At 43.4% G+C, this 10,111-nt stretch overlaps 2 protein-coding genes across 2 annotated transcripts in view; one reads left to right on the top strand and one right to left on the bottom strand.

Annotated features, from left to right (window-relative positions):
- The first annotated feature begins 56 nt into the window (after nucleotides 1–56).
- On the top strand, nucleotides 57–4,862 carry il17a/f3 (interleukin 17a/f3). The gene is made up of 4 exons (XM_017432400.3): nucleotides 57–146; nucleotides 461–654; nucleotides 2,500–2,640; nucleotides 4,238–4,862. Exons 1-4 carry the CDS (start codon nucleotides 138–140, stop codon nucleotides 4,356–4,358), a joined length of 465 nt encoding a protein of 154 aa, XP_017287889.1. The 5' UTR covers nucleotides 57–137; the 3' UTR covers nucleotides 4,359–4,862.
- A 782-nt stretch (nucleotides 4,863–5,644) lies between these two features.
- The window catches only part of stmn4 (stathmin-like 4), a 14,795-nt gene continuing 10,328 nt past the window's right edge, over nucleotides 5,645–10,111 (bottom strand). The window contains exons 5-6 of the mRNA XM_017432399.3: nucleotides 9,304–9,495; nucleotides 5,645–6,988 (exon numbers count right to left, since the gene is read on the bottom strand). Of these exons, the coding sequence (XP_017287888.1) occupies nucleotides 6,929–6,988; nucleotides 9,304–9,495 (252 nt within the window). The 3' untranslated portion in view covers nucleotides 5,645–6,928. The remainder of the gene's footprint in view (nucleotides 6,989–9,303; nucleotides 9,496–10,111) is intronic.

Here is a 10,111-nt window from a genome sequence, read left to right as displayed (position 1 = left end):
CACTGCACATGTTGGCAGCTCGCAGGAGGAGGGCTGGGGGGAGGGGGGGAGGGCGTATGAACACCGCTGGAGAATAAACAGCAGGACTGTGAAGAGGCAGCTCACAGCCGAAGCTGAGCACTGGAAGGGAAACAGCCATGCTGCTGGTGAGTCAACCCGTTTTACTTCGCCTCATCCATGGCAGCCTTTGGCAGAGCTGCGACGCCTTTTATGACTTCATTTAGTGGCTTAAACGCATGGAAAGTTTGCACAGGAGAAGAGTTTTAACCCCAAGTTTGTCCTAAAGCTGAAAGGTGGATTTAAAAAAAAAAAGTACCAAGTTCTGTGTTGTTGTTCCCTGTACATGTTGGTAAATTGAATATAACAACACGCCTTTCAACATGTGCGATTAATCTGTTTTCGAGCTGAGAACTGGCGTGAAGTGGACCGGCTCAGGTGGCTCCTGCTGCTTTTTCCGCAGGTGATGAGAGTTCTTCTGCTGCTGGGGCTCGTCTCCCTGCTGAACGCCAGGAGAAGCCGGACGGTCTCGGTGCAGGGAGGTGGACTCAGAGGGAGGGCCGTGAGACTGGTCCTGGACCACTCGGTGAAGTCCTACCTCTACATCCAATCCGCATCGAGCCTCGCCAACACATCCCTGTCCCCGTGGACGTACACGTGAGGCAGTGCCACAGATCCTTTATCTGATTCGTTTGCTTCACAAAATACCAGACTGACATACTGGAGCGTCATTAAATTCTTTTTTTTCTTTATTTTTTATGATGTCAGAATCAGAGAAAAGTTTTAAACCATACCCAGTAGAAGTAAACATGGCTCCAAGTTAGACTTATTTTCTGTAGTAAATAACGTCCAAAACCAAGAGTTCAGGAGGTTCATGGTTGAGTTTTCTGACAATACCCAGTTCTGAATTCGTCTTAGATCTCAGGTCGTCCATTTTGAAGTGGGGTTCTGTGAAATGGTAGCAGGAGTTTTAACTTTGATCAGACTGATCAGAGTGAGGGCCAAGACCAAAATGGATCGCTGCTGTTTCAGAACCAGTCAAAGCCAGTATCTCACTGGGCCGCAGCAAATCAGGCGAGCAAACTGAGGACACCCGTGATCCTTTTGAGACATTTCGAAGACTTCCTCATGAATACTGTTCGCCAGCAGCTGCAGCACAGCGAGATACTGGCTTCAATTCCTCCCAAAATCATAGCGGTTCACACTAACATGATTTTATAAGTCTTCACACCTTGGCGTGGCTTTGGCCCAGCGGTAGGTAGGTTGGTTTCCAATTGGTGGGGTGAGGGTTCGATCACCAGCTTCTGCAATATGCTGAAAGCTCCCTGGACACTGAACCCCCAACGCCCCTGATATCCTTATCGGTGTATAAGGAAAATGAAAATCTGCGATATATGGAACGCAAATGATACAACAGAACGTTCTGGCCGACTGCGTCAATGGCCGGAACACTGTAAAGCACTTTGTTGGATCTGGAAAGGTTGAAAAAGGTGTTGTATAAATGTGGACGGATATAAATTTTGCATTGCTCAGTTCATTAAATAGAAATCTGTGGCAAGCGGAAACAGCAGCATCTAGCTGTAGCACTTCCAGTGAAGCCTGGGGTCACTTCCAGCAATAGTCTTGTAATATTCGAAATGAAATAATCATGCAACGCTGTAAGGAACCTTTACAGCGACGTAAATGTTCCTACGTTAGAGGTTCACATGAACTGCTATGAAAGTTTAGAGACTGGTGCTGTTTTAAAATGGCAGCAATCTACTTAAATTTTTCGTACTAGCTGATAGTGCATCATTCCTCCAAACCGAGGCCACTCAAAGACCTACTGACAGCAGATAACATATTTATTCTTCATTACTTCTCCATAGAACCCCCTTCCAAAAGGCTGAACTGTCCCCATAACGTTTGGATGCCATTAGACCCCGAACACGTCAGTCAAGCTGACAATGGAGAAATTTACTCATTGGTTGTTTTGTTTTTTTTTCCCCCACAGATTGACAGGAAATGTTTATGTGGTCTTTGACTCAAATGTGAACTTGAAATGTTTTGCTGCTTTCAGACGTGCTTTTATCAGCCCTCACAGGACTGAGTTAATGACGTACATGACTTTACATTAAACAAACCCTGTTGGAGGTTTAATGCCTCGTTTACTGCAGTGCATAGGCCAACACAGCCCCTCAGGTCCTCTGCCATGAGCTCTTTCAGGTGATGAAGTTGCAGCGTTTTTTGTTTTTCCTGAGAAAATTTTGTTGTTAGCTTGAGAGCATTTAAGACATTAAACCAAAACTTTTTAGTCTCGCTCCACATTGACATTTTATGCACACATTGCATTAGATTTGCATTGCTGTAAGTTTTATTGTTTTATTTTTTGTATTCTTCTTCTAAAGTCTAAAAATGCATCTTGAACACCTGTCAGTCATGTATGAGGCCAGCTGAAGTGCCCTAACCTGTGTCCATTTGACCGAACAGCTGTTTTCTTTTCTGCTTTCGGTTCCGCTGCAGAAACTCCATCGATTTGTCTCGTTTCCCCGAACGGATCTCCCAGGCCAAATGCCAGACCTCCGGCTGCCTGGGCCTTCAGGGGAATGAGGACTTAACCCTGCAGGCTAAACCCATCAAATATCAGGTCCTGGTCCTGCGCAGGTGAGCAGCCGAGGCGGCAACTCATACGTCCTCAGCGTTGCCTTCATTTTTCCGTCCTAGAGCAGGAAGCTCTTCTTTTTTTTTTTTTTTTTGTGGGCAAATAAAGTTTGTGTTAGGAAGTAGAGGACGGGCAGTTTGGGAGGAATTTGTCTCATTAGTTTGTGCATTTCCTGTTCAGGCGGAAGGCCACAGCAGGGGACAAAAGCCAGCGGGGCATCACTTCTGAAGACTAAACTGTTATTTTGAAATGCGGTGGGCACAAAAACACCGAAAGTAACCCGGGTTTAAATTCAGAGAAATTGCAGTAAACAGATTAATCACCATCTAATGAATGTTTACAACACCCGGTCAAGAGTTTAAAATTCCTCCGGTTCTTCTTGGTACTCTTGTGCACGGTTTTCCCAACATTCCTGGCATTGACAAACTTCTGTGTATGTTAACAAAAACTTGATTGTAGATTCGTGCTTCAGGGTATTTCTTTTTTCGTGCAATCATAGTTGACAGCAGCTGTGAAGCCGCAGCCTTTTTGCGGCTTTCATTCCTGCCCACAGACCGAAAACATGCACGTTAAGTTATCTGGCATCTCTAAATTGTCGCTAGGTGTGAGTGAGAGGGTGAACAATTGTTTGTCTGTGTCCCTGCGATGGACTTGGAGCACCCTGCCGCCCGCACAGTGACTGCTGTGAAGAAGCCGGTAAACAGAATGGATATGGATGGAATCCTAAAAACAGTTCCTTGTGACCCGAGCTAAAAAGCTTTGCCTTTGGCGTCTTTACGACGCAGAACATATCAGAAAGCTCCCTCGTAATGTGGCGTGTCGGGAAATAAAACATCACCAAACACCACATGCACTGTGTGCGCTGGACGAGTCCCAAAATCTGAATGTTTAAAAAGTCAGTGGAATGCAGTAATTTCCGAAACCTTGGTCTTTGAAATCAGTGTGTTTTCCCGCACTGCATTTCTCATTGTGCAGATCAACTGAAACATGCTGTAATTTCTCCACTGTTTAACCCGGAGCTCATCAAACCTCGGTGCGATGGAAGCGTACATTAAAGGAGCCAGAAGCTTTTCATCGGCATGTTGTTGACGAGTAAGATGTGTTGGCTTTTCCCGCCAACACATCTATATATTGTTGCTTCAGCTGTGAAATAAAAAAGCCCAGAGTCTGTTCATGTTAATTATGCAGTGTTATACAACCTGGATTCCTATACAGTTACTTAGCGCCCGCCGCTACAAGGCAAAAGGCAGGCCATGTTAATGAAAGTCTCAGAAAGTACTCACTGGATGTGTATTATTTTTGGAGTCACCCCAATTGAAGATCGCTGCTACAACTAATTGACCTTAGCGAACTCTAAAATGGCTGTAACGCAGTCAGTTTTACAGATATTGAGCCAAAATGTAGCGTGGTGGCTGCGAGCCATTCACAGCACATCCTCTAAGCGCTAACAGGGTGCACGATGTCTCATTGAGCATCAGGTTATTTCCAAGGCTCGAACATAACATTGGCATCAATGCTAGGCTTTTATTTTTTTCTGTCAGTAGTTTAAATCTGATTTATTATAAAACTGGTAACTAATTTTTGTTTTCACGACCATAGAGTCCCAAGGAAAACCGCCGCTAAGAAAAGAGGCAAGAAGAAGTACGACTACGTGCTGGGGACCGAAGTGATCACGGTCGGCTGTACCTGTGTGAGGCCCGGGGTCGTACCCCAACAGTAACAAGGAGAAGGCTTTCCACCTGCAACGGATCACATCAGTATTCAACAAACCGTTAAACATCATAAATATGACTGAACAACATCGGAGACGTTTTTAGCGGCTGTTACCCACTCGCGCTCAGTGGCGACATGCTAGCTCTTGCTAGCATGTTGGCTGTTAGCTTGTTAGTCTCATTCCACTTGTCATAATTTGCCATTTTGTCAAAACTACGAGCATCATTTGTTACAAAAGAACTTTCAGTGTCGCAATTCAACAAGTTACCACTTGGCATTCCCGTGTGTCCATGTCGTTCTGTAAAAAGATACCGAAGGGGTGTTTTTCTGTTTTTTGTTTAAGGGGGTTTGTACATTTGGAAATGGTTTCTGTGAGGTGATGAACGGTTTATATCTTACCTGTTCTAAGACTTTTTTTGGACAAATTCGGTCCGGAGTAACAGAGTTGAAGTCTGACAGGACTACTGAGCTAACGGCTAATACAAAAACAGCCAAGGACAAAAGGCTGCATTCGCACTGCAGAAAAACGCGACCCCATTTCCATTTTTCTGCCCCCCATGCAACACATACCGTGAGAAGCAAACGCAGCAGAACAAGTTCTCAGTTTTTAAAATTATTTGGATTATTGTAGACACAAGAATTTGAGAACTTTGTTTTCTCGAGATAAAACTAGCTTGGCTATCGTGAGATAATAATCAACCCGTGAGCTCGGGAAGATCACATTAAATTCAAAATAGCTGGTACGACAGTTTGTGGCTTCCTCTAAAAACGATCAAAAAAAGCTAAAAAAAATACCCCACTCAAAATTAGGGGGAGAATTTGGGAAAAACTAGTTAAAGTACCTTTAATCTTGAGGTAAAACAATGTTCCATACAGTGGACTGAGCTTAAAGAAATGCAGTTTTACCGGACGTCATTGTCAATAATGTTATTGAGACAGTTTTATAAGATATTGATGTATGTTTATTTACTTTATGGATGTGTATTTTACTGTATTTTTTTCTCATTTCATTTCTCTACAAACTTTAATGTCAATCTGTGAGAAGTCCTTTTTTTAATACAGAGCAAAAACTTATTTACAAATGTATTTGAGTTGAAAATATTTTTTAATAATACAATCCTTTGAATAACTCATGCCTGGCGTATTTTCTTCCTTTTGTACTTCGTTATCCCATCACATGCATGTTATTTGAACACTTAAGGAGAGGGGGTTTGACCGACCATTGAAAAGCATGATGCAAAGCCAATAAACTTTACCGTACGGTGGATGTGAAAATGACTACAGTAAACAGAATTCATTGAAGCTTTTTTTTTGTTTTACTGATCATGCCAAATAAATGCAATCAATCAGACCTTGAAGATAAACAGCAACACGTTACAGCAAGTACAAAGCCCATGTTAGCTCCCAAGTTACAGTACAAACATTGAAATATTTCTGTCAAGTCAATATGAAGTCCGTATGACTCAACTGCTTGGGCACATTTCATCCTTTTTTCACCCAATTCCCTTTAAGATGATGAACAATCAGAGCAGAGCGATGAGCGCTAAGACAAACCGAATGCTTCTTTGACATTTGACCCTTTTGGATCCAAGTCCTGGAATGCCTTCTCCTCATTCTCCTGATTTTTCTGTGTGGTAACCATTCTTCCTGTATGCTTTAGTTTGTGCTTTGGAGTTGTGCTTAATGAAAACAGAGTGCAATCAGTGCTCTGAATGTAAGGAAAAGCGTGTCACTGAACTACAACTACACTACAGCTAAAGTTCACGGAAAGAACCGGGAATGGCAAAAAAGTAAAAAAAAAAAAACACACACACTTTACAAGCTGCTTTTACCCCCTTTAACTCCTCGTACACACAGTAGAAATAAACATTTGGTTTTCAGATTTCCTGAAACCGACACAAATGGAACAGCTGTTGGTTTTTGAGTTTTATTTGTTGTGACTGAAAAAAGGATAGGTGGGCGGAGGGGGGTTTCTGTGAGTCCAGTTCGAAACACGTCATTTTGTTTTTTTTTTACTAGCTAACAGTTTTGATTACAGCTCTCTTATTTCCACGGCCTCAGCCTAACGGTGTTTGTCTTCGGCGGAGCTGCTGCCAAGCGGGTGAAAAGAATCACAACACAGCTTGGTTACGATGCGAGTTGGACTCGGTCTACTTTCCGGAGTAAAGCAGTGGAAAGGAGACCGCTGCAGTTTCAGTTTTCACCGAATTGCTTGCTAAATAAAATAATTCTTTAAAAAAAAGTCAAAGCTGTCAAACTCTTTTAGTGTGAATGTGGTCTCTCACCCTTCCACCAGACCCTCTTCTGGTTTGGTTTAGAAGCAAAAATGAAATTTCAACATCAAGCGTTGGCTAAACTTTGTACAGCTCGGTCAGAATTGATACAGCACAGAATAAAAATTGGAATCTTAACTTCTAAACTCATTCATGTCGCTGTTATAAAGTCCTTTATTTATTTTTCTTTTAGTTTTTTTTTTAAATTTAGATCCCCCACCCCCCGGACACCCTTCTTTAAAACAGACACAAAGAAACCTCGAAGTCTGAAGCATTCGGTTTTGGCTCCGCTGCTTCGCTCTGTCTACCGACAGGCCTCTTCTTTCATCTCCTTGTTCTTTCTCACCTCCTCTGCGTGTTTATCCTGCCAGAAACAACACAGCAGAGACACATGAGAGTCATTAACATTCACGAACGAATTCACATTGCGCAAGACATGCGAGCTACAAAGGGAGCGGCTCGTGACGATTTGAACGACAAAACGAGAGGCAGTGGGGAAAACGAAAAATCCTTTAACACTCGTGATGATCACAGACCAAGACTGTGAGCAGTGTTGAAATTACCATACCGTACCCCTTTAATTTTAAAGCACTAAAAAAAGCGGCATCGGGGCCAACTAAAGTGCTGTACAATAAAACAAACAAGCGCAACAGAAAGGATAAAACACTCAAATCTACAGAAGTAAAAGTCAAAACACGATTAAAACGAATAGATTAATTAGAAAAAGCACAATAAGGTGAAAGTCATCTCATACTTTGTCGAAGGCCAGGGTGTAAAATTGTGTTTTTAAACGAGATTTTAAGGAAAGTAAAAGAGGGAGCCTGTCTAACAAACCCTTCCCAAACCTTTGGACCTGCGGTAGAAAAAAACGGTCTCTCAGATCTGACCTGCATCGCATCCTTGGAACCATTAAAAGCATCTGAACTGCTGACCTCAGAGAGAGCTGAGGCATGGATCAACCTTTCAGAGACATAAGAGGGGGAAACATCTATTAAGGGACTTAAAAACAAGCAAAAGAATTTCAAAATGAATTTGAAGCCATTGAAGGGAAGCCAAAACGGGGGCAATGTGTTCTCTTTTGGCCGTACTTGTCAAACATCGAGCAGCAGCATTTTGAACTCGTCGCAAAGCAGCAACAGAAACCTGAATAAATCTGAAACGAAGCACGTTGCAGTAATCAATCCAAAATGTTAGAAAAGCACGTATTAACGTCCCAAGATGTCTTGAAGACAAGATGGGCTTCATTCAAGACAGTCGCCTCAGCTGAAAGAAGCAGGATTTGACTATTGTGCCTGTTTAGTTTTTAGGGAAGGATCCATTTCCCAGATTTGTGATAATATTTTTCTCACAAGGGGCATGGGAGGAAAGGTCAACACAAGGGTTCCTGCTGGTGCCACTGGGTGTAAAAAAACATCACTTCTGTCTCATTCTCGTTGAAATTTGCAAAACTAAATGTCATCTAACTCCTGATGTCAACCAGGCAGCTAAGGAGAGGCTGGACAGATCATGCACCAGTGTGCTCCAGAGCTAGGTGTCTTTTGACAACCATCTGCATAACAGTACCTAGTGGCAGCAGGTACAAAGAAAAAAAAATAAGGAGAGGACCAAGAATGGAACCTTGTGGTACCCCCACAGGAGAGCGGCAGAGGCAGAAACAAAACCCTTTGACTTGACTCAAAACATTCTGTCAGGGAGGTAGGACCTGAACCTGGAGCACTGAACCCTTAATGCCCAGCCACTGCTCTATCCTTGAGATGGGGATCACATGATCTACGGTGTCCAATGGACTATCTGTCCATTGGACACCAGACTCCATTGCTGTAAAGATGTCCTAAAAATACCCTGAACAGAGCTGACTCAGTGCCACGATGAGTTTTAAAGCCAGACTGGAACACCTCTAAAACTGAGTGTTTATCCAGGAAAGACTTAAGTTGTGAGTAAACAACTTTTTTTTTTAATAGTTTGTACAAAAACAGAAACTTGGAGACAGGCCTAAAGTCTGACACCACCGAGGGAGTCGAGGCTATATTTTCTCAGCAGCATATCTAACCGCCCCCGTGGCCTTCGGGGGGCCAATGGACCCGAAGTCATGGGGGCTTCTCTTCCAGATAACTTCATACCTGGAAACTGGTGGCTCTAAGAAGGAGAGTGAGACGGGTTCAAAGCGGTCAAACACAGGCGAGCATGGAGGCAGGATGGATGAATCATGAGCTGGTGGAGGGAGTCTGAGCGTTCACGGTCTTTTCTAGGAAGAAGTGAAGAAATATCTCACAGGAAACTTCCAGAGGCGCAGGCCCAGTGACATTAAGAACTGAGCTTAGTGTAGTGAAAAGAGCCTGGGGCTTTTGTGAGAGTTGGCCACAATATCAGTTAAAGCTTAGTTTGAGTGGTTCAGAAGAAAACTCCTTGAAGCTAAATGTCTGAGAAAAAACCCCAGTTAAACTCAAAATGTGGGGTAGTTAGAAAAAAAACCCATAGAGTAAAGCCTAGTGGTGGATGTAGCTTCAAATTTGCCACTGTAGTAAGAAGAAAACTGCATGAGTTCTTGTCAGAAAACACGAGACACAAGTAAACGTACAAGAATGCTTCATCGTTCTCATGAACATGCACTGGCCAAAAATGGGTTGGATTCACAAAGGGTTTTAGAAAGAAAAGAACCAATGTGTGGTCAGCTTGTACCTTCTCCTGCAGCCTCTCCAGCATGGCAGCCAGGAGAGCCTCCCTGTTCTCCTTGTTGGCCTCCATCTTCTGCTCCAGCTTCTCCTTGGCGTTCTTGATGAAGTTGTTGTTCTCCTCGAAAGCCTTCTGGATCACCTCGCGCTCGTGCTCCCTCTTCTCAGCCAAGTGCTTCAGCAGCTCGGCCTCCTGACACTGGGGTGGGGGGGACAGAGGACTTTAAAGACTTGTCTAAAAAAATAATTCAAATTTCACACAACTAAATAAGTGTTTAGGTGTTAATGTTGCAGGTGGAGGTTACCGTCACAAGAAAAACACTAGAACAAAAGAAAAAAAGGGGCACTTCTTTGGCTCCCCATTAGCCTAGGCTGGATGAAGACTTTTGCCCTTTTCTCCATACTCAAGCTCCATGACTGATGTCCCGGCTCATAAGGTACTGTGACTTCAAAAATGACCAGACTGCCCCTTTAACAGCGGTGGGCCAGCAGGACCTTCTCTACTGAATCAGTGGCAAACTGTATGTTTTAATCTAAACGCTGTTTCCTCTATAAAAATGTTTTTAATCATTGACAATAGTTTCTTTTTTTAACTGCTTTATACCTTGTTGAGCAGCTTTTAGAAATGGATGTTTATCTAAGAGCACACGTGTCAAACTTGAGGCCCGCGGGCACTGGCGGCGCCAGGGGGGCGCTAGGGGGTGCTATAGCTCCCCCTGGAAAAGTCATAGCACCCCCGTAGCACCCCCAAGCAAAGGCATAACCGGGGTATGTGTGGGACATGTCCCCCACTTCCCTTATGTATGCCCTATATC

This window comes from Kryptolebias marmoratus, linkage group LG19 (genome assembly GCF_001649575.2).
Source record: "Kryptolebias marmoratus isolate JLee-2015 linkage group LG19, ASM164957v2, whole genome shotgun sequence".
Classification (NCBI taxonomy): Eukaryota; Metazoa; Chordata; class Actinopteri; order Cyprinodontiformes; family Rivulidae; genus Kryptolebias; species Kryptolebias marmoratus.
The sequence above is the reverse complement of the archived record's forward strand: the minus strand, read 5'-3'. Positions and strand labels throughout refer to the sequence as shown.